Below are 25,707 nucleotides of genomic sequence, written 5' to 3'. Positions count from 1 at the left end.
ATACTTCTGATACTGCAAGAGCAGCTTCAAGTGGCAGGGCATGAGCAAGACGTGGCACCTTTATAAAAATCGATAACTTGGACGGCAAATATTACTTGACGGGTTATAAACAATTATTTCATTCGCTACTTCTAACTCCTTAATTTTGTAATAAAGAATATTGACAGTTTTGAAGCAATCCTTCTTGAATAGAAAAGGTCAAAACTAACTGCAATTATAATGCCAATTAAAACTTATATTCTCCATTATGGGGAGGGGGTTGCCTTTCCTTTTAGAAAAAAGAAGGAATTGTCTTTACGTGTGATTACACATATTGACTATATATCAATGGTGTAGATACTTTCAATGTTTCAGGAGTCGCCGCGCCTTGGAACCTGGCCTAAAACTCGCCATCACTCTTCGCTTTTTTGGCAACGGGAAGCAGGTCCCTTGCATATGACTTCCGGGTGGCACACAATAGTATATCCACGTTCGTACCGGAAGTTTGCACCGCCCTATACGAGGAATATAAGGAGATAGATGCGCACCATGCCCTCTACCCAGGACGAGTGAATCGCTCTTATAAGTGGTTCTGCTCTGTGGTGCTCATGGCAATCGTGGATTCTAACTATTCCTTCTTGTGGTGCAATATTGGGGCCAACGGCTCCTCTTCAGATGCAGGCGTGTTAAACCAGTCCACGTTTTGGGGAGCATTCCGGGAGCACTTGAGGGAACCACCATTGGATTTCCACCACCGGATCCACTGCCAGGTGACGACCAGAATTTTCCTAATTTCCTAGTGGGCGACGACGCGTTTCCCCTTCGAAAGTGGCTGATGAAGCCATATTGTCGCCATGCCCTGATACACAAAGAGAGGGTAATGAACTATCGGACCTCTCGGGCTCGTCGTGTCGTAGAGAACGGTTTCGGGATATTGGCTCATCGATGGCGATGTCTCTTGACTACCTTGCAGATGGAGCCTAACAACGGAATTTGCGTCCTGTTGGGTTGTATCATCCTTCACAATTTGCTTCGAAAGCACCGGCCCGGACAAACTGACGTGAATGTGGACCGTGAGGATGCGGATGGCAAGGTAATCCCCGGGGCCTGGAGGAATGATGTACAGATGACCGAACCCGACCAGATGGTCGGCCAACGGGCTGCGAGGGAAGGAAAACCCCTAAGGAACTACTTCGCGAACTATTACAGTTCCCCGCTCGGACGAATACCATGGCAGGATCTCGTTGTGTGAACGCAGGAACTCGTAATAAGCATTATTTCATTTCATAGAAATCTATGATTTTTTTTTTTTTTAATTCTTGTTTTTATTTTATTTGGCGGACTAATACAGTTTCCCACTGTCTTTGTTTGAACTCATGATACACGATTCGATTTCATTTTTTTACATTCTACAACCTCTTCAAGCACTCATGATAATAAATTTTGGACATAGTTCATGAAATTCATGTATTATATAGTGTGTGAATAAATAAGAATAAGGTCATTATGTGGAACATGGTAATAGAATATGACTTTGTGTTTTCTTGTTTATATTTGAGCACAACGTGCGTTGTAAGTGCTGATCACATGCTTACTCCGCACGTGCACGTGAGTTCTTCACGTTCATTTGAATAATTAGATTGGGAAAGTGCCGAGTAAGCACGGGCCACGCAATTATCCGTGCGGCAACGCACACTTGCTAAGTGCACCTTCGTTACAGGAAGTGGCCGCGGCGAATATCTAAAAAGTCTCACGGAGTCGGTGCGTTGTGCGTACTTTGGCAGTACCGAGGGCGTGCGTGCGCGCACGTGGGGCAAATCCGTAGCTCGAACGTAGCCTGCACGCAGCGAAAGTTCCTCCTGCACTAAAAGTTCTGCGTCGTGTCTGCGCACTGCCAAATCCGTACCGAGTCGGTACTCACCACGTGCGTGACGTACGAATTTCCCGATTTTTGCCCACGTTTTCGCACGTAGACTGCGTGCACGTGCAAGTACGACGGGATGTGACCACAGCTTTACCGATTAGATGAAGAAAAAAATGAGGGAAATTACAAAAATATCAAAATAGAAATAGGATGCGAAGGCCTGGTAGCATGCCTAGCAATTGAGTTTTGAAACTAACTTATTAGAATGCTCCCCAAGGAATGTATAAAAGTCAATGCATTGTGTGAGTGGACAAGCCAGGATCCGATAGCAGGGGTAAAAGCACATCTGTAAAAGCGCTTGGAGACGTCGTTTTGGTATAAAAAGCGTTATATACAAGGGCCGCGGAACGATTTTCAAAGTGGTGGGGGGGGGGGGGCTTACCATGCAAGCAATCACAATCATAAAATTATGGTAATTTTTACGTTTTTGTACACGGTTTTGGGATAAAAGTGGGGAGGGGGGGGCTGAAGTCCCCCAGCCCCCCGCTTCCGCGGCCCCTGATATAAAAGCGGAATATTGTTATTTTTGCTATCAAATAGGCCTGTATTTATTATCAGTCAGATACCGGTTGTTTGCTAATGGAAGAGCTTGCATTTACATGTGGAGGCGTCGCGTCGTGGCCGAGTGGTCTAAGGAACCTGACTTCAAACATGAAAAGTCTAGGGTTCTATATTAATTTGGTTTGGTTTTATTCACAATTTTTATAAATACATAAATATAAACAAAATAAACAGTACATGATCAAATGATTATATACAATATAACAATGTATCAATAATCAAACTTAACAATGCATGTAATACAAAATTATATATCACAAAATTATATATCCGTTTCAGATTGGCTATAATAGCCAACCTGTTCTTCCCCGAGGTCCATATAGATAAATTGATTAAATTAATATTACAATATGAAAAATTGCTAATAAATACATATAGAACAAATCATTTTAAAAATGTAAAAGAATAGATGAATGAACTCTCGGTGCTAAATCACATTACCCCCCCCCCCCCCGGACAGTACTAGCATGAAACCACCATTACATTTTACCGGTTATTTACAAAACTTTGTTCTATAATTTTCCACAACGATATTGAAATGAACGTTTGCATTTTTCAGTATTAGGTTTGGGCAAGACAACTTCATTACGTTTCAGAGTATGGTATCTCGATGTCTTAAAAATTTCCCAGGCGACATATCATGGAATATTTTATATAAAAGAATTGACGTTTCTGTAAAGTTTCCCAGCCTAGAGTATAATGATTTTCATGTACTGGTCGGTGCTCTGACAGTTTTGATTTTAAAATGATCCTATACCTGCACGGTTTTGCATTTTTTGTAACATACTCAAACAAAATTAGTCGCAGAAGACCAAATTATGTCCGTATAGTCAAAATGTGGCAATATATACAGCCTTACATAAAAGATTTAAACTTGACTCATTAAAAAAGAACTAAGTCTACCAAAAAAAAATGATCATCTTACTGACTTTTTTGCAATGGTTCAAAACATGATCATTCCATTTTAGTTCAAAATCAATAGTAATACCCTTTAGATTTAATGTATCATGCTTCTGAATCATACGTTTTGTACCAATCAACAAACATACAGTTTTGGTGGAGTTTCTTTTTAATCTACACTCTAAAAACAAATCAGTAAAAAATGACTACTTGATAGGGTCAGCTGGGTGCAACTGTTATTCTCGTCATATTTGACTATTTTCTAGTCGTATTTTACTAGAACAGAGTTATTTCCGACTAGAATATTTGTCAGAAATGTGACTAGAAAATCAGTTGCACCCAGCTGACTACTGGTCTAGTTAGTTTGACTGATTTGTTTTAAGAATGTATTTTGCCACATTCAATTTTGTCAAAGAATTTAATTCATGTTGTAGTAGTTTGAACTTAAATGGGATCTTTATCAGAATAATAGACTACGGTATCACCTGCGTCAAGGTGTATTTATCGTAACATAGGTAAGTCATTAAGGAAAAGGATCGGACCCAAGATGGATCCTTGCGGCACCTCATGAGAGATGGATTTTTCAGATGACAGTGATCCATCGATCATTTTAACATTTCTATTACTTAAATAGCTATGAAACCATTTCCATGATTTCCCATCAATCCCTCATAAAACTTGAGTTTACCTAAAAGATTATCATGGTTGATATTCCCGGCTCTTCACTGACTAAACCCAAGAGCATTCATTCTCAATAATTTCAAATCAAGACAGTATTCAATAACCATGTGTGCACTTGCTAAATAATAATAATAATGTTAGGAAATGATATTCAAAACGCTATGTTTCTCCACTTAGAATAACAAATTATCTTCTTCGTTCGCTTAGCTCCCTCGCATACAATCAAATTGGAATTCATTTTCCAGAAAGGGCATGCCACTACATGCTTTGACGACAATAAATATAATATCCGATTAGCCGATTTCATACCGTTATATACTTTCAGAATACTATAGGTTTCCCTCTTGAAAATCCAAATTTTCTCGCTGATCGATAAGTTTCCTTGCATACTAATGATTAAAAACCTATTTTCCGGGGATGATTCACGGAACCACCCCCCCCCCCCCTCATCCCAGTAGTGGAAAATAAAACTGCCTCCCTATCACCATATTGCGCTCAACTAGATATAACGAAATCTGTATCTAAAATTATTTCTTTCAAAAGCAGAACAGATTTACGTATTGGTGATTAGGCCTATATTGTACATATATAATTCAAGCTCGCATTATTTTGAATGCTACTCGACTTATAATCAATCAAACTTCACATTTTACCCCCCCCCCATATCAATCTTCGTTGAATAATTTCTCTTTGGCCGGGGCCCATACCCCATGTCCCCCCTAATCGTCAGTTTTGCCCCAACGACAAGTCCATTATATCAAATCTTAAAATTTGCACACCAACCCTGCAATTTCTTTTTTTTCAGGCCTGCTTGTTCTTGGACTTGAAGCCGAGGAATTTTACAAGCAGAGATCTTTACGGTCCAATTCCTGCATTGTAAAATCGAATGTATATTCCGTCAAAACCGTGGAAAATTATTGCGGTCGTTGTTTGCTGCGTTTCACAGACACTCTATTGTGGTAAGTGTATTTATAAATCATGTACGCTCAATGACCTTTTGAAATGCAAATCCCCTTTACTTATTGACAATAATACGAGATTAATATATTTCTTTTTTGACGGGTGAAGCTATTTAATTATTGAGTAAAAGGCCCTACTGTTTCATGCAATGGCTTTTTAATAAAAAAATTACTCCTATACTACAGAGATAGCATGCTGAAAAATTAATTTAAGACCCACCACCTCGAGAAAAAAAAACCCACCAAAATAACGATAGTAATGACGATAAAAATGTAAAATAACAAGGTTATAAAATAAATGATTTCATAACATTTAAAGGCCAAGAATACAAAATCCAATCAACGTTACATGATAATTATGAAAGTTTGCTTGCCAGGTACAGACAAAAACATTTAACTTACCAACGGAAACATTCTGTGGCATCAAGCAAGCTGTATTTGAAAAAGAATGTAATTCAACATTGATTAAAAGTATCAGAGATATCAGAAAAATTATCAATGATAAATGCTTGAACCCTTACAAATCACAATGATGATAACAATCACTTCAAATTATAAGATGCCAAACAATCATCATTATAATTACAGCTTGAAATAATTTACTTAGAAAATCCTTTTGAACTTCAAACATTAAGAAATACCTGTCAAAGTTTTTATTCAGTCCCAGAAACTTACAAAATGCAGAAAATATAAGAAAAAGAAATCAAAATCATATGTAGTCACATAATTTTATACAATTTTAATTCGATCAGGGTGAAAACAATAACTTTCCAAACAAATTACCTAAATTGTTTTAGGATTTGGGAAATTAAAAAAAACAACTAAAGTCTGGCTGAAAAAAAATCATTTCTGCTATAATAGGCAAATACTTGACACATTCATCCATGTATAAACTTAAAAGATCACGGGGAAAAAGGACCCTATGACTATATCTACAAACAAATAGAATAAGGAAAATTGTAAGACAGAAAATTCTGGATAATTCTGAAGACACTGGCATTTAAATAGATATTGTAGAAACAACAACATAGGTACACACGATCATAAAGCGATAAAGTAAATGAGAATGGTACAAGTAGATTTCGATAGTCTAACAAAATAATATCAGCCCCTGGTTACCCCTAGTCTGCTATGCAGACTCTGAATGGCTCGTGAGGTGGGATCTCTGCGCGCGAAGCGCGCTGCTGCTGGTTCGCGAAACAAACCAGCCTGAATGGGCGAGCGATGCAGCCAGAGTAGACCTAGTCTGCTATGCAGACTCGTTGAATCAGCTGTGGTACACACTGCAGATGTGGTCTACATTTGTAGACTAGGTTACCCCCAACTTGGACTTATACGAATATTTTGGAGGTGTTCGATATTATATCATATGACAAAAAAAATACTTGGGAGAACAACAGTACCTAGGTTGACGCAAAGATATTTTGATAGGAGGGGGGGGGGGAGGTGACAACGTAAAGTCGACGTCTTGTTTTTTTGGGGGGACGGGAGGTCATAGGGGTATGACAAAGACTTCGTTTTATTACATTCATCATTTTTCTTTCTTACCTCATCTTACTTCTTCTCCTTCTTCTTCTTATTCTTCTTCTCCTCCTTCTTCTTCTTCTTTATTCTTCTTCTTCTTTCTCCCTTTCCCTTCTTTCTCAAGGCTTATTTCCCGACTACCTTAAAATCAATCTGAGAGGGGGGGGGTCCGCACATCCCCATGTAGCACTGCCCAAACCGGTGGAGATATTTCTCATAGGTTGTGGAAGTTTGTTACGCGAGGGCGTTTTGTGTGTTTAACGATGTTGTTATTCATTTTCTGTACTTGTGCAATGACCTGACTCTATAGGTCTATTGAATTATGAGTAGTCCATTCTCCATTCCTGTGCGACCATATACCCCCAAAATATACAATTATAAAAGGAGAGGCCAAATCTATTTGTCAAAACAGAATTTACAGAATGCACGGCAGTCCGCTTCGCACTGACGGGCTATTTCCCGTGACACCAACAAAAGTCTTCAAAACCCCTAATTTTATTGATAGTTCACTCAGATTCTACACAAAGTGTGTACTAGGGCCATCAATTTGTTATTAAAAAGAAGCTCGGTTGCTTCTCTCCCTCTCTCGGTTTTCTGGAACATTTTGCGGAAATTTGCCTCCCCCAAAAAAAATCCTACAAATGGCCATTGTCCATGATAGTGATCATTGAAATAAGATATTATAAAGTTGAAATATATATGTAAGAGCATCTACAGCTAAAAGCTTCGAATGAGATAATTGTTCACTGGCATGGATATATAAATGAATACATAATAAATGTGACAAAAAAACAAATGAATCGATAAATTAATGAATGAGTGAGTGAGTGAATGAATGAATGAATAAATGAATGAATGAAAAGGATATCACTATCAAGGTAGTAATAAATAAGCATGCACGTCTATATTCGTCTAAAAGATTCGAATAACCTGAAAAAAATTATTGCTGGTATAAGTGCAAAATATACCTACGTTATGGAGTGATAATATCCACTGTGGTATCCATAAATGTGGTGGTCATCTCCGATGTTATCGTCGTAATAAAAAGCCAACAAGCATTTTAAAAAGACAAATGCAAAAAAAGGCAAAATTTAAATTCATATATTAATGAAATGTAAATGCAAATACAAAAGCAAACACAATTAACAATACAAGCACGAAATGCAATGCATACGCAAATTCAAACACAGAAACGCAAATGCAAATACATAAATGCAACATATGCAAATACATATGCAAAATGCAAATGTAAGAGCACATTATGCAAATACAAACTTAAGTGCAATTGCAAATACATTTGCAAATACAAATGCAAATACAAAATGCAAACATGCATACAAAAAGATGAATGTAAAAAGCAAGTACACTATGAAATTAGAATAATAATCTACATGAAAATTAAATGAATTACAATTACAAATGCAGCAAGCACAATAATGTAATTATGAAAACAAATGTAGATGAATACGATGACAAATGTTGATTATGTCAATACAAAATAATTAATGCAAATGAGACCTTATCATGCAGGAAAATTCATAATCATGTAAAGAAATACAATACACACTAATACACAAAATGAAGAGCAATCTAGCTAAGCTCACCATTCTTAAATGGGAATCCAGCCCAAATAAAAAGTTGTTTTAGAGGAAAAAGAAAAATCAGACATACTGATAGGTGAATGTTTGAACAATATCGGACAAGCAAAAAGAAATTTTCAAAAGTTATAAAAATTGGCGATCACTATGGAGACTTCAAATGGGCCGCATTTGTGATGTCATATTGATATTAAGGGAAGGACTTACCTTCCATGTACCCCAAACCAAATAATGGCTAAAATGACTTTTTTTTTCAAAATGAATTACTTTAAATTATATTTTTCTTTCATGGGGACATTACACAATTATGCTACCTGGGTTACATTTTTCTTTCATGAGGACATTAAACAATTATGGTACCTGTGTTGTATTTTCATTACTGCCCCAGGGGGAATAGTTAATTGGGAAGAAATCACAAATCCCTGATAATTAAGTCCATGGCCCATTGGGGAAATTGTCCCTGCCGATTGTCATAATTTACTAACCCAGTTATCAATTTAAAAATTTGCATCTCAATTTTAAAACAGCCATAACTTTCTTATTGCTTGTCCGATTTCTTTTAAACTTTCACCATTCTGTTTTACTTATTGTTCTCCTTCCCGCACAACATTTTATGACCAAGGTTGGGATCCCCTTTCATACTCTACACATCTATAGGCCTGTGGCAAACAGTGCTTATTCCAAACTAAGAGATTAGTAGGGGGTAAAGGATACAACAGATTAAAAACACATATTCAAGCAATATTGGTAAAGTAAGAGACGCAGTACATACGTTCGGGGGTAGTCATTGGCGTAGAGGTAGTCGTGGTCATTGACTCCGTCGTTTCCGTCTTATTGACCATACCTTTACCTCCTAATGACAATAATAATAATAATAATAAGGGTAATAAGAGAACAAATGAATCAGTTGTTACAGATACATCTATAAACCGTCAAACTAAACTACATTTTCTACTAGCTCATACCTACCCACAGTATCTATTGCTCCATACACCCGACATGTCCGAAGTAAAACACTGATATCCTGCTGTGGAATTAACTACTTATTCATTGCGCCAAATTTCATCAACAGAAACGTATTTGTTCCTCGAGTTATATTTCTTTCCTACTTCTATAGGTTGTTATTACGTAGTAAACACATGTTACTTTGTTACAGGCCATCCTAATGCCGTCCCGTACAGTAAAAAAATTAGAATCAATAATCTTAAAATATATCAATATGTGCCAATTAATCCTCAATTTTAAGTGCCTATTATTTTGGTCAAATTCCCTCTAAACGTATTGGTCACTTCGTCTGATTTCTAACAAATATAGAATTAATGGAATTTCGTGCATTAGTACAAGAATTCTTTTAAAACTACATCTAAGTTTGTATTCTATTCAGTTTGTCTGAAAAAGAATCAACTACTATTCGATTTCTCTTATCAATTTAAGCTTTGTAAGAAGTCAGTCTACACAATAGGCTAGCTGTTGTATGGGAAACTGTTCTTCTTGATTAAACAAAATTTGATTTATATAAACATTTCTTATCATTCTTGAATTGCAAAAATAAATACCCCGAAATGTCAGCGATTGACATCATACAACAATGACACAGTTTGATTATATACTTCTGTCCCATAATGCAAATATGCAAAAATTAGCCAAAAGTAATATAGGCCTACTTGGAAGTGATTTCAATTTACCTTGTCTGGAAAGCTCTGTGGAAAAGAGAGAGAGAGGGAGGGGGAAATATTAGACTATTATAATTGTATGTAATTCAACTAATGTGCTAACGTGTACAATGATAGTGCCATATTATTGGTATTTCATTGTGAAAAGGTGTCACACCTGTAAATATTTCATCAGTAAAAACGCGTGTTGGATGGCAGCATTGGCGGCGGGAGCCAAATTTTTTAGGGGGGACCACCACAATCTTTTGCCAAAAAAAATAGGTTATCAACCTAAATTTTAGGGGGGATCATAAACATTTTAGGGGGGTCCACCGGAATTTAGGGGGGACGCAGGAACAAAAAGTGACAAGCAAAAAAAAAAAAAAAGGTTATAAACCAAATTAAGGGGGGATCGTCCCCCCATCTCAAATTTAGGGGGACAGGTCCCCCCGTCTCTCCCGCTTCCGCCGCCTATGGATGGCAGTAAACACAACAAAATCTTATAACTAATTACTTGTTTACGACCGGAATACAGGACATATATCTGAGATTTCATATGTGATCATCAAAGGGTACGTTGACCGCTTAATTTTTGAAATAGTTCAACATGTATGAAAACATCTACTGAAAGAATTAGATAACCCTTATCACTTCCTCCAGTCGAATAGTTCCAAAAGTTAAATGATATTTCTTCAACATTTGGACTAAGAAAGTGAAGTGAATGCCCTTCTTAGAATCAATGTTAGATGGCTAAGCATATGTATAGGCCTATAGGCCTAATTTTTGTCAATCAGCTATGTCAAAATACAAATCCTTGGTATAATAATAATATAGGGTATTTATATTGCGCACATATCCACCTTGCTAGGTGCTGAAGGCGCTCCTATATTACCCGGCTAAGCTAGGCGTTCATAGCGCACACAGCTTTTTAAGGAATTACTTCCTACCGGTACCCATTTACCTCACCTGGGTTGAGTGCAGCAAACTGTGGATCAATTTCTTGCTGAAGGAAATTACGCTATGGCTGGGATTCGAACCCACGACCCTCTGTTTCAAAGTCCGAAGACTAATCCACTGGGCCACAACGCTCCACGTATGTGTTTGGTCGAATTAATACTTTTTGCCTTCTTGTTGCAATTAAGCTTGTGACACCTATTATAGACAATATAATTGTATTTAACAACAAAATGACAACGGTAATAGTGATAGTAGCATCTTCGGCAGCAACACCCGCAGTAACTTTTTCGTTCACTGTGTACTTGAAAGTCAGTAAGGAAAAAATGATAAGAGTAACATACAAGATTAAATAACTGTCGATTTCACCCAAAAATTGACGTACAATTCACTTTGCCATTACATTGACAAAATGGTGTGCTGATAATTATGTTATATTGCCATTTTATCAGCTTTTGAGTATTCAAATAGCCTGTGAGCAATAATACAAATAAATACGAATATGATAGAATAAATACTATGTAATATATACATGAAGTATAAATAAAAAATAATTTTCGAACGATGCTAAAGAATTTGTATGGCGTTTTAATATAAGAACGGGTTTTATTTTTCGAAGTCAATTTTGGGCTCACGATTGACCTTTAGTCGACTGTGTATTCTTTCCCCTTTCAGATTGAACCAATCTTCTTTTTTAAATACAAATCATTGTCAATGAGGCTGCTTTCATCAATTGTTTACAGACAAATCTCATTGTACTTTTCGGCTTGTGTAATTTTTGTCATTATGGTTCCAACAATGGTAATAGAAAAAAACATACACCAGGGGAAGAGTTGGGTGGAGGCCCAGAAAAATGCAAGTTTAACGTAAAATAGGTAAAACTATTCATGTGAAAATATTCAACAAAGATGACGTTATTAAGTTATCGTCATCACATACAGGTCTATCTGTTATATGGTTACACATTCAGATCCAACTAATAGCATTTTTGCTTTGAGATTGTTCTACTTGCAAGTTATGCTATAATGTTTGTTAAGTAATGTTTTTTATGTACATTGTCACATGGCCTGTGGGAGACCAACATATTGTTGAATGGGCTTCTCTGTTTTTTTTTTTTTTGGATAAAATAAGTAAAATATTAAAATAGAATAAAATAAAATAAAAAATAAAGTAATCCAAAGTATTAAAAAAAAAATCATTAAGTATCCTCAACCCCCTCGTCCTCATCTCCACCCCCTGCTTCTCCCCAACTCTCCCCCCCCCCTCTCTGTAAATCCCTCTTTCTTGCTTTCTCCCCATCCTCCTCTTTCTATTAATAACTATCTTTCTTGATTTCTATCTTTCTCCAATTTCTTTCTCTCTTTCTGAGATCTCACCTAAGGTGTAGATGTGCATCGCGATGCCAACGAGAGCGGCAACGGTTATGAGCACGATGACGAGTACTGTACAAATCACCGAAGTCGGTGTTCCTTTCGACTTGACAATCGGCGCGCCAGACTCGAAGTGATGACTGATGGAGAAAAGAAGAAAAATACGGGCTACAGGATAAAAAAAAATAAAGTTTGAATGTTCAGGAAAAGAAGTTAATCCACCACCTGAATAAACTTGTTGTCACTTGGTTTACGCACTTTATTTAATTTTTCGTTTGGTGTTGCACATGGTCTACTCCCAGTTCGTCTAAAAGTAAAACCAATTGGTCTACGACCATTTTAGTAAATTACCACTTGGTCCACACGAGCTTTGTCTACTTTTCATTGGGTCTCATCCCGGATGGTATAATCCCAATTCGTCTACAACCAGTTGGTCTACAGTACTGATCATTTGGTCAAATTACAATGTAGCCCACATACCAATTTGTCTAATATTCAGTTAGACTATACCCAATTGGTATATAGGCATATGATTATATAATCTTTTTATGAACCAAATTTTCATTGAAAAAAGTGAAAAAATGTAGACGGGAAGGAAATTAGACAATCTCGGCATTAGACGAAATGGCAGTTAGCCAAGTAATGATTATAGACCAAACGCACAGTAAAAAAAAAATAGGCGGCGTTTAAGCCTGTCACTCTAATAACAAGTTGTTTAAACTTGTTTGTAATTGTTTTAAAATTTTTAAACAACTTGTTCAAAAAGTTTAAACAGTTGTTAAAAAAATTCAAACAGTTGTTTTAAAAAGTTTAAACAGTAGTTGTTAGAGTGACGGGCTTAAATAACGTGTTTAAAACAGCGTTTTTACAGAGCGGTACTAACGCCAAACTGGTAAAGTAAACCAAGGTGATTTAGCCATGATGGTGTTAAACAATCTGAGATTTAGACCATGATCATAATTTAAAAAAAATGTATCGAACAAAATATATATATATAGGAGAATTAGACCGAGTGGGTATAAATAATCTTGATTCCTTTTCACATTCAGATAAAGCCATTCGCATAATCAAAAATAGATAGACCTTTTAAAATCGAACTTATTATAGGGATAGTTAATGATCCAATACAAAGGACTCTGGTGGAGACTTTGGTAGTGAACGTATATACAGTTTTATTATACAGGCCAGCTAGGCAGGCCAATCAACAGGCATGGTATCCATGTTGCGGGAGGTGTATGAAGTGCTTAGATATCAATACTGATATCGTAACAGTTAACATCCTATAGGATGTTAACTGTTACGATTACAAGAAGTTTGTATTTTTTTTTGTTTTTTTAATGATAATACTAAACGATCGACTACTGTAAATTTTAGGTCATGTATACATAACCTAAAATTTACAGTAGTCGATCGTTTAGTATTATCATTAAAAAAAACCCAAAAAATACAAACTTCTTGTAATTTATTGTTTCATAAAAATAATGCATCCAAATATTTTGTAATGAGTTGTCACATAATTTTTATTTTCTTTTGGTTGATTTTAACCAACACCACTTTTAATTTTATTTCTTGTTTATATATTTTCTTTTTCGTTAAGCGATCTATGTTCATCGTTTTTTTTAAAGCAATCTATACTTATCGTTTAAGCATCGTTGCATTTGTGTATGTTTACCATTAAATCAGTCCTTGGATTGATTGCAGTTCTCATCAATAATCAATAATAAAAAAATCAATGATATTTATACAGACACAATATAACTTCCAAAAGAAGTGCCGTTATGATAATCATAACGATGGAAAGAGTAAACATCCGATTTTTTTGGACGCATGTTGGACTTCGTTGTGTAAGTTACGTAGTAAATGGCATCGTTGTGTAAGTTACATAGTAAATGACATCGTTGTGTAAGTTACATAGTAAATGACATCGTTGTGTAAGTTACATAGTAAATGGCATCGATGTGTTAGTTACATAGCAAATGGCATCGTTCTGTAAGTTACGTAGTAAATGGCATCGTTGTGTAAGTTACAAAGTAAATGACATCGTTGTGTAAGCTACATAGTAAATGACATCGTTGTGTAAGTTACATAGTAAATGACATCGATGTGTTAGTTACATAGTAAATGACATCGTTGTGTAGGTTACATAGTAAATTACATCGTTGTGTAAGTTACATAGTAAATGACATCGTTGTGTAAGTTACATAGTAAATGACATCGTTGTGTAGGTTACATTGTAAATGACAATTACATAGTAAATAACATCATTGTGTAAGTTACATATAGCAGATGGCATCGTTGTGTAAGTTACGTAGTAAATGGCATCGTTGTGTAAGCTACATAGTTAATGGCATCGTTGTGTAAGTTACATAGTAAATGACATCGTTGAGTAAATTATATAGTAAATGACATCATTGTGTAAGTTATGTATAGTTAATGGCATCGCTGTGTAGGTTACATAGTAAATGACATCATTGTGTAAGTTACATAGCAAATGGAATCGTTGTGTAAGTTACGTAGTAATTGGCATCGTTGTGTAGGTTAACTAGTAAATGACATTGTTATGTAAATTACATAGTAAATGACATCATTGTGTAAGTTACTAGCAAATGACATCGTTGTGTAAGTTACATAGTAAATGACATCGTTGTGTAAGTTACATAGTAAATGACATCGTTGTGTAAGTTACGTATAGTAATTGGCATCGTTGTGTAGGTTAAATAGTAAATGACATTGTTGTGTAAGTTACGTAGTAAATGACATCGTTGTGTAAGTTACATAGTAAATGGCATCGTTGTGTCAGTTACGTAGTAAATGGCATCGTTGTGTAAGTTTATTTAGTAAATTACATCGTTGAGTAAATTACGTAGTAATTGGCATCGTTGTGTAGGTTAACTAGTAAATGACATTGTTGTGTAAATTACATAGTAAATGACATCATTGTGTAAGTTACTAGCAAATGACATCGTTGTGTAAGCTGCATAGTAAATGGCATCCTTGTGTAAGTTACATAGTAAATTACATCGTTGAGTAAATTATATAGTAAATGAACATCATTGTGTAAGTCATGTATAGTTAATGGCATCGCTGTGTAGGTTACATAGTAAATGACATTGTTGTGTAATTTACATAGTAAATGACATAATTGTGTAAGTTACATAGCAAATGGAATCGTTGTGTAAGTTACATAGTAAATGACATCGTTGTGTAAGTTACATAGTAAATGACATCGTTGTGTAAGTTACGTATAGTAATTGGCATCGTTGTGTAGGTTAAATAGTAAATGACATTGTTGTGTAAGTTACGTAGTAAATGGCATCGTTGTGTCAGTTACGTAGTAATTGGCATCGTTGTGTAGGTTAACTAGTAAATGACATCAGTGTGTAAGTAACATATATTAAATGGCATCGTTGTGTAATAGTAAATGACATTGTGTAAAGTACATAGTAAATGACATAATTGTGTAAGTTACATAGCAAATGGAATCGTTGTGTAAGTTACGTAGTAATTGGCATCGTTGTGTAGGTTAACTAGTAAATGACATTGTTGTGTAAATTACATAGTAAATGACATCATTGTGTAAGTTACTAGCAAATGACATCGTTGTGTAAGTTACATAGTAAATGACATCGTTGTGTAAGTTACATAGTAAATGACATCGTTGTGTAAGTTACGTATAGTAATTGGCATCGTTGTGTAGGTTAAATAGTAAATGACATTGTTGTGTAAGTTACGTAGTAAATGGCATCGTTGTGTCAGTTACGTAGTAAATGGCATCGTTGTGTAAGTTTATTTAGTAAATTACATCGTTGAGTAAATTACATAGTAAATGACATCAGTGTGTAAGTAACATATATTAAATGGCATCGTTGTGTAATAGTAAATGACATTGTGTAAAGTACATAGTAAATGACATAATTGTGTAAGTTACATAGTAAATGACATCGCTGTTTAAATTACATCGTTTATGTTATAAACTATGTAACTTACGCAACGATGATTATGATCATTATTATGAAAAATCAAATTTTATGGCTTCATCATGTTTTGTTTTGAGAAATTTCATTGATGAAATGAATACAGGATGAAAAAAAAGAAAGATAACTTTTAAATATAAGAGAAGTCACATTTCTATTAAAATATCAATTGAAAAGGAGAAATTAGATTGGAATTATTATTCAATTCGGTTTTGAGAGCGCAAGTCACTTATAACCATTGTTATAAAATAATATTACCAATATGCAGCTACTTCACATGCATGGTAATTAAACACATTTCTAATGTATACATAATATTCAAACATGGAAGTTCAAGTTCAAGTTTATTTCTTTCCACTGAAAGGCACACTGCAAAAACTCCGGTGTTGATTTAACACCAGCCTGGAATCTATGTCCACACCAACACCAGTTTGGAATCAAACAGATGCTGTTTTAATACTAATTGGTGTTGTACAAACACCTATCTAGTACGTGTTAGACCAAAACGAAACTGGTGTTGTTTAACACTTCTCTGGTGTTGACATATATAGATTCCGGGCTGGTGATAAATTAACACCAGAGTTTTTGCAGTACACAAATACATTCATTCATGTACAATATCAATGATGTTAAAAAAGACAGTAATAAGCTCATGAACAATTTGTTGAGAATATCAGATATACAGTATGGGAAAGAGTTGGTCTGTATAAAAGCAAAGCTTGTTGAGCACATGAAAATATATTCCTCATCTGAAACCCCTTTTTTCTTAAAATGAATAACAATTAGAAACTTCAATTCAGATGCCTGATAGTGATAAGCATAATGCAATTGATATAGGCCTGGATAGAGTATTCTAATTCTTCGTGGCAAAAAGGTCGATTTCCCGATTATAATAGGGAAACATCTGCAATCTGACACAACTTTTTAACCACGCAGTGTGTAAATGACCAGAGAAACCTAAAACTTATTTCGAATACTGATTGATATTATCTTGATCATCGTCACCTTAAGTTATCATTAACAAAAAAAGATATTCGGGTTTCCTCATTTTTATACACCCGTAACAATCGGCTTCAAAATGGGTCGCCCCAATATTTTTATTGATCCTTGTGGAGATACATATAACTTTTTACCGAATTTATCCGGATATTTTAGGTAATTTTAGAAAGCAAAGAAAGTCGAACTTATTCAAAGAAGGATTAAAATGTACAACATACCCGTTCGCCATTGTCAATCAAATATTATAACAGCAATTAATGAAGATGAAAGACCGCGATTTGTGGAAACGATTGTATATGTTCCTCCTTCACGGGTGTAAAATGAAAACCCATCTATTTCAAACCGCAGAGGAATGCTGAACTTCTCTTTTATTACACACCCTATTGTTTGTGTGCAGTCTCATGATATACCCTTTTGAAATTGAGAACAAAATAGGAGAGAGAGAGAGGGGGGGGGCAGTAAAAATAAGGGGGACATGCAGCGGGGGGATGGAGACAGACAGACAGACACAGAGAGGGAGTGGGAGAGAGAACTGGATGGGGGCGAAAGAGGGAGTGCATGAGAGGATAAGTTTATACATGGTAACGCGGAGCGTTGTGGCCCAGTGGATTAGTCTCCGGACTTTGAAACAGAGGGTTGTGGGTTCGAATCCCAGCCATGGCGTAATTTCCTTCGGCAAGAAATTTATCCACATTGTGCTGCACTCAACCCAGGTGAGGTGAATGGGTACCTGGCAGGAATTTATTCCTTGAAATGCGTGTGCGCTGTAATCTTAGTAATTACGGCTGCCAAGCTACAGCTGGGGTAATAATATCCAAGTCCTTTGGAAGCGCATAGAGACATTATTCATAATCGTGATATGCGCTATACAAGAACTGTTTATTATTATTATTATTAATGACCTAACTATAGTACCTGACAGATGCGGTAGCAGATTCGAAATGTTTTGTTTTCTTTCTAAGAATTTCTTTTTGGTGAAATTTAATGAGCAAAATCAAATTGAGGCTATAATGGGGGAACCAATCTTGTTGTGACTATTTTAGATGTAATTAGAAATATGCGATATAAGTTGAAAAATAAAATTCTGAAGGTTATCGTGGTAAAATTGCTGGAAGCCTGCACATAATATGCTCCAGCCTTAACTAATTACTTGGGGGAGTATAGAGAGTAGAGTATAGAGAGTAGGGCTACATTTCGCTCAGAAGTTAGATAAAACTTTAATAGGATGGATCTGCTATTCCAGTTCACCAATTTTCGACAAAGACCTCCCAGCTGTTGATTGTGCTTTGACTTGCATTTAAGTGTGTTCTTGGATTCGTCCTGCGTTTTGGTTTTTATACATGACATTATCTTGTTGAAATTTACCCCCCGGCCCCCCTGTCTTCAGGATTCCCTCAATAATGAACACCAATCGGCACCCATGTCTTGGTTAAATTAATTCATATCAGCAAATAATCTTACCTTTGCTGATAAACCATAGCTCTCTCATGTATCCACTTTCATAGCCTAGTCTGCAAGCACAGACTCATACTTGACACTTTAACCACCGTGTCTAGAGTGAAGACTATAAGTACTATGAGACACCCAACTCTCGGGTTGTGTACTGTAGAGCCAGCCCATAGAGATGAGCCAGCCATCACAGTACATAGTGAATCTAGTCTCACTACTTCAGACTGCATTAAGCATTATATGAATTGCGAAAGCCACGGGTCTGTGTCTGCAGACTATTCATATCCGTTTATGCCATTGATTTCAACCATGAATATACACCTATTGGGGATTACTAAGACGTTCAAATCTATACAGCACAGTGACATGAATATGAATGTGACATATATACAAATGCATCAACATTGTGAAATTTTAAACTTTTTTCCCTTTCACCTCATGAAAATTACATCGCAACTAATCCAAATACCCCCAACATGTCACTAGGATTAAACGTGTTACTCACTACTGTCTGTACGAAGAATGTAAAGGTATGACATTCAACAGATTTCATAAAATTTTCTATTCTTCCTCATATTATACACAATCAGAATATAGACCTAACCAAATGAGGGATAAACAACAAACGATACAAATTTAGCATTTTACTATTAATACACCAACACTGACCAATGTAATATGATATTTGGCAAGTATATATATATAAAGAAACAAATTTTAAACTTGCATCGATTACTAAAAGGAAATCAACAAACAAATAACATATATCATTTGTATTCTGAATGATTCACAGTATGATGCTACCATTACACATGATAATAGGTCTATGGTGAGTGGGATATTCCACATTTTGTGTGTGATGACGAGGGTCTTTATTTCAGTTCATATTCTATAAGGATATAAAATCTGTTTATGCATAGAGAAAACAAAATGATAGTGTATGCAATCAATTAAAAGTTCATGAGCAAAAAATAAAAGAACACTATCAATTTTTCTATATTTTTGTCGACTACCACGACTACAAGTACTTGAATATATTCTTTCGAAACACTTAGTCTCTCTCTCAAAAAAAGGTTTGAATTTGATGCATGTCGGAACTTGCGAGAGGGTTTGTGATTACATAACATACGTTTGGCTATATAGAAAACTTGATTACTCCGTCGATAAGAAATTTCTTCGTCAATCCAATAGAATAGTATTATCTTACTATTTCTTTTCAAATAAAAAACAAATGTCCAAAAATATCAATTATTTTTCATAAGTGGATAAATGTTTAAAAAGACCCAAAAGGAAACAATTTATGGTCGTTATAAAAAAGAAGAAGACAATAAAAGTCAAAATTGACAGATTTGCCATATACACTACTATTCATCAACCATCATCATAAAACGCTGTCTCTATGAGATATTTTTTCATCAATAGTCCGGATAGACATTGTTTATGGTGTCATTGATGAATTGGTAATAGTAGGAAGTTTTTGTGCATATGCTGGGTGTGAACGGAGCACCGCATTCACTCCCACCCGACACAGTCCCGACGACGTACCAGAGATTATCCCTCTCCATAAGAATAGATCCACCAGAATCGCCCTGAATTGAAAAGGAAAACGAAGAAAAAAATCTTGCCTTAGCATCATACGTTTGTATCTATCAAATGAATAAGTGTTTGGTGTTGCAAATTCGGAAAAATAGCATTGGAAACAAACACACTGAATGTTTTTAACATATACACTCGTGAGTATAAATGACATAGGTGAATAGAACGCTAGATCACGAAATAATATACCAGTGGTCGCTGAATGACGAGCTGTGATTGGCTGTCAAGCCTAATTTTGTTTACCGTAAGCCAATCGCAGCTCACTCGACATCTACTAAGTCATACCGCTAAAAAATTAATAAGCGTTTTATCCACTTTCTTTATATTCAATAGCCTTAAAATATTTGTTAGCTAAGAAAAATTTAATGAAATATATAATGTTTGTAATTTCATTTTACGGCCTCAACTTTATTGATTCATTTATTCGATTATAAGATTACGCAGGTTTTTTTTACTTCTCTATTTCATTTGATTATGTTTCTAGATTTTTTTGTCAACAAAAACGCTAGATACTCACAAAGCATAATCCATGGCCTCCCTTCTCGTAACCGATGCAGATTACTTTTTCAACATTATCACTGCCAAAGTAACTATATCTGTCACAAATATTGTCTGGCCATACGGGTAGGCGGACCACCTGAAGATTAGGAGCTATGTATCCTGGGATAGTTCGAAGAAATAGAAATGACGATTAGAACATGATAAGAACATTAGAACACGCAATAATAATTAGGAAAATTAACATAATAAATAAATTTACGAACGTAGAATATTTTTAGACTCGAATTTGCGACCTCCGAAAATAACAGAGAGAGGCTGGTATATGAAGAGAATATAGCATATTCGTCACCAAGAGAGTAGATTTGTCAACAAGAGAGTGTATTCGTCATCCAGAAAATAAATTCGCAATCTAGGTGGTATATTCGTCACCAAGAGAGTATATTGGTTATCTAGAGAGTATATTCGTCACCAAGAGAGTATATTCGTCATCTAGAGAGTATATTCGTCATCTATAGAGTCTTTTCGTCACAAGAGAGTATATTCGTCATTAAGAGGGTATATTCGTCACCAAGAGAGTATATTCGTCATCTAGAGAGTATATTCGTTACCAAGAGAGTATACTAGTATTCGGTACCAAGAGAGTATATTCGTCATCAAGTGAGTATATTCGTCTAAGAGAGTATATTCGTCATAAAGTGAATATATTCGTCACCAAGAGAGAGTATGTTTGTCATCTAGTGATTATAATCGTCACAAAGTGAGTATATTTATCATCAAGTGATTATAATCGTCATCAATAAAGTATATTCGTTTTCAAGTGAATATATTCATCTCCGATTGCATATTGGTCATTTACAGACTATATTCATCATCAAGTACAATGACATCAGAAAGTGGTTTTGTGACAATAAGAGAGAGAGAGAGAGAGGGGGGAGGGAGGGGAGAGTGGAAAATATCACAACTTTCTCATCTAGATTAGATTGTCCCGTTTTCATTCAGCTCAATTTTTTTTCTTCGGATGGACTTGACATTTAAGAACTGATATAACATGACCAGGAGTCCGTTAAAGAAATAGTTGTCTTAAAACGCAAGTCAAGAAATCAACCACAAGTTACTAATACTCGTATTCTATTTGTTGAAAGTCTAGTTGCGTTTGACTTTTGGAGTTTGTGTTTGAGCATAACCCTTACTGCAATTGACCCCAGGTGGGGTTTTATAAAGCTGTTCGTAAGTTAAGGGCGACTTTAAGGAGGACTGGTGATCCTTTCTTTGGGTAAATGGTATACACCAATATGTTAGCGCGTAAGAAAGGTTCACGGTCGTTCTTAAAGTCCCTCTTAAACTACGAACAGCTTTATGACCCCCCCCCCCGATGACAGATTACATCAACATAAAACAGAGATACGTGTTGCTGTTCTCACCTCCCCCTGTTTGTCCCCATCCCACGGCGGTGGCGTAGTGATCAAGGGTAAAGTTGGGGCCAGGTATGCAGACCGGCTGCACGTATTCATTGAACTCAAAGGGTTCATCCATGAGCAAGAGACAGTTGTCACCCCCGAGAAAGGTATTGGAGGCGAACTCGGGATTGCATACGGCGTCAGCGATGAGCCTGAACTGCCAGGTAGAGTTGTTTTCATTCACATCCGTCACACCTGCGACGACGTAGACATTTCCAACCGTACTTGGCAACCTAAGAGTTTCGAATAGAATGTTAATTTTTTTACGAATAATGGTAATTTATCCCTTTACCAGGACAAAATAAGGTTATGAAAATGACCGAAATGATGCTGTCTGTTGTAGATTGCGTGAGATGGTTTCTTTGTCATGTTGTACACGCTGCCTATTTTAGTATTGTATATTTATATATTTTATGTTATGACCATATACGCTGTGATATTTTCATTATTGAAACCCAGGTTTGTGATTACTATTGCATGGCAGTTTACTTTCATCGTTCTATCATCGCGATTCAAGGTTCAAGTTTATTGTCATTTCTCAACAATAATAATAAATCAAATTACACATTAAATAAAATAATTACAAACAATTACAATGCAAATGAATATCCAATACAAGTGATAAATACACATGATTATTGATACAGTATAATTATGGTGCGTAGAAAGACACACATTTACCCTCAGCTATCACTTTATACATTTACATTAGAACATTGACAGAATGAAATGCAAACGAGTCTTTCAAGAAAAAAAAATATTGTAAAAAGAAATATCATCTCTCTCTCTCCATCTATGGTTCTCTGTCACTATATCGTTCTTTCTATCACTCTCTCCCCTCCTTTCTCCCTATCTGGGCCCCGTCTTTCAAAGAGTTACTAATCGATCCGTTCAACCAAAACTATGGAAAGCCAGTAATGTCAACATCTAAGCTGCATGTTTGTTTTGTTTTCACACAAAAAAACCCAGATATTATGTACATTTATACATTGTTTTCTTGGAAATTCTTTATTCTCGTTATTTATAAAGGACACTTTGCGAATTCCCTGCATGTACAGTAGCAATTATGACATTGATGGCTCTCCATATAGATGAGGTTGATCGGATTAATCGTAACTCTTTGTAAGACGGGGCCCTGGCATACTCACACACAGTGAGCAGCAGTCAGTACCCAACGACGGTTGAGAATAGTGCCTCCGCAAAAGAGATTGGCCGACGTATTCTCAGCTGAATGGGTGGTGAAAATGAACAAACATAGTAATTATGATCATTATGACAATAGGGATAAAAAAATGTAACATAAAACAACAATGGTAATGAAATGAGTTCGTAGACATCGACCAACAATTAATTCCTACTGATAGACTTTTACATTGAACTAAGGGAAACTATTTTAAATCTTAATTACGCCAGACCCCAGACTTGGGTTTCCTTAAATGCCGCCAATTCGATGTTCTTTGCTGTTCGAAACATCACATTCCTTGTTCTTTGGTGATTATATGTACAAAACGTATTTTTATAATGCAATATTGTAAGTACTGAAAATCTATGAACAGTGGCGGATCCATGGAGGTGGGGGGGGGGGGGGGTGAGACATCTGGCCCGTACCCCACCCCCACATACCTATTTGAGATGCACTCACCTTATTCATGGAATATAATAACATCGCTTTGGGAGTGAAGACCTTTTTTGCTTGTCCAATTTTTCCTACAACAAACGACCTCCATTTGGGGTAGACTTTTTTTTTTTTTTGGGGGGGGGGGTCAAAATTTTCCTGACAAAGTGCCCTCATTGAGAAAATCCTGGATCCGCCCATGTCTATGCAGATAAACATTAGCAAACGCATGCTTAACAATGCGGAGAGGCTTGATAGACAGATTCTTCAATTTTTTTCTCCATGATCTTCGATGTTATTTTATTAATTCAACTCACTAAGCCAGAACAATGTGCTTTCCGTGTAATTCTGTGAATTCCGTGTTCTTCCCGAATTTTGATGAATTTTTACGTTTTCAGTATCACCGGGACTGGGGACTCCACCCCATGCAAATAATAATACAAATGCTGAACATATTTGTGATAAAATATCACGTAATAATAATGATAATCATAATAATAATATTAATAGTAATAGTTTGAATAATATATTATGCAACATTTACATAGCGCTTAAAACAATTTTTCTAAACGCTGCAAGCTACCCTGGCCCATTTAAGGAATTCCTACAAATGGGTGGAGAGTGGCAAATGTACATAAACGCATTGACAAAAGACGCGAGTGCCATGGTGGGGTTTGAACCCCGGACCTCGTGGTTCAAAGTCCGGCGACTTGTCCACTGCGCTATTACACATCTACACGTGGCATCCAACACCTTTCATCTCGAATCCAAGGAAAAGGCATAAAGGCATTCCCCGTCCGCAATCTACACCCCTCCTTTAACTTTTCTACTTTTATTATCCAAAGTATATATATATATTTATATATATATATATATATATATATATATATATATATATATATATATATATATATATATATATATATATACATGTATTTGATAATTGTTCTCACTGCTGATTAAGATTTGCATTGGCCAATTTCCCCTTTCCGAATCCTGACCACCGATGATTCTCGACTGAGACAAAGGAATCGTTCCGCAATCTGCAATAACAAACCACATGAATCAAGAAATCAATTCTCTTGTCTTGTCATATCTTGTCATTATCCAAATTTATCTGTCTTTTATTTGAGAGAAAATGCTGAAAACTCGTGCAAATATATTCAATAATTCTTTAAACACAGGTAAGGTACCTAATCTCATGAAAATAGCAAAATTCATCCCTCTTAACAACAAGTGGAATGCCTCTGGCGGTTTCACCTGCATCACGCGATTCAATATAGCAGCAGTGCTGACTTTGAAAAACAACCTTTTAATAACTATTCACAAAAAACACCATTCATATGATACAATACTACGTTCATTGACATTTGTCCTTGATAATGTGACCTAAAACTTGTCAGTGATACTTGATTACCCCTATATCCACATTTTATACACTATATCTATAAACTTTGAAAGTTATTCAATTCAATTCAATTTATTCAGGTCCATAAAGGAAATTTTTTTGGGATTTACATACATACATTTCATGAAAACATCTTAAAATACATGAGTGAAAGACATGCAAAAGTATGAACGGTAATTATAAAGAAAAAGTGCATCATTACAAATATATATATATATACAGACATAATATCAACAAGGAAAAAAAAAACAGCAATCTAATAATTACCTCTAAAATGGCCAAAGTTCAATGACCTTAAATGACCTTTGACTTTGGTCATGTGACCTGAAACTCGCATGGGATGTTCAGTAATACTAGACGACTCTTATGTCCAAGTTTTATGAACTAGACCAATATACTTACAGAGTTATGATGGTAATTCAACAAATACCCCCAACATGGCCAATATCAATTGACCTTTTACCTTGGCCATGTGACCTGAAACTCACACAAGATGTTCAGTGATATTTGGTTACTCTTATGTCCACGTTTTATGATCTAGACCAATACACTTACAGAGATATGATGGTAGTTCAACAACAACAAAAAACATGACCAAAGTTCATT

General features: G+C 35.7%; 2 protein-coding genes across 3 annotated transcripts in view; both read right to left on the bottom strand.

Moving 5' to 3' along the window:
* Nucleotides 1-17,382, bottom strand: part of LOC129265730 (suppressor of tumorigenicity 14 protein homolog) — a 48,052-nt gene extending 30,670 nt beyond the window's left edge. Inside the window, exons 1-5 of the mRNA XM_064100393.1 lie at nucleotides 17,294-17,382; nucleotides 12,109-12,242; nucleotides 9,812-9,826; nucleotides 8,899-8,979; nucleotides 5,407-5,436 (exon numbers count right to left, since the gene is read on the bottom strand). Coding sequence (XP_063956463.1) covers nucleotides 5,407-5,436; nucleotides 8,899-8,979; nucleotides 9,812-9,826; nucleotides 12,109-12,242; nucleotides 17,294-17,304 — 271 coding nt within the window. The 5' untranslated portion in view covers nucleotides 17,305-17,382. The remainder of the gene's footprint in view (nucleotides 1-5,406; nucleotides 5,437-8,898; nucleotides 8,980-9,811; nucleotides 9,827-12,108; nucleotides 12,243-17,293) is intronic.
* Nucleotides 13,258-25,707, bottom strand: part of LOC129265717 (prolow-density lipoprotein receptor-related protein 1-like) — a 48,316-nt gene continuing 35,866 nt past the window's right edge. For both annotated transcript variants that reach the window (XM_064100383.1, XM_064100386.1), the window contains 5 exons: nucleotides 24,647-24,736; nucleotides 23,227-23,305; nucleotides 22,043-22,311; nucleotides 20,638-20,780; nucleotides 13,258-20,113 (listed from right to left, as the gene is read on the bottom strand). In XM_064100383.1, coding sequence (XP_063956453.1) covers nucleotides 19,940-20,113; nucleotides 20,638-20,780; nucleotides 22,043-22,311; nucleotides 23,227-23,305; nucleotides 24,647-24,736 — 755 coding nt within the window. In that variant the 3' untranslated portion in view covers nucleotides 13,258-19,939. The remainder of the gene's footprint in view (nucleotides 20,114-20,637; nucleotides 20,781-22,042; nucleotides 22,312-23,226; nucleotides 23,306-24,646; nucleotides 24,737-25,707) is intronic.

This window comes from Lytechinus pictus, chromosome 1, assembly GCF_037042905.1.
Source record: "Lytechinus pictus isolate F3 Inbred chromosome 1, Lp3.0, whole genome shotgun sequence".
Lineage (NCBI taxonomy): Eukaryota > Metazoa > Echinodermata > Echinoidea > Temnopleuroida > Toxopneustidae > Lytechinus > Lytechinus pictus.
The sequence above is the reverse complement of the archived record's forward strand: the minus strand, read 5'-3'. Positions and strand labels throughout refer to the sequence as shown.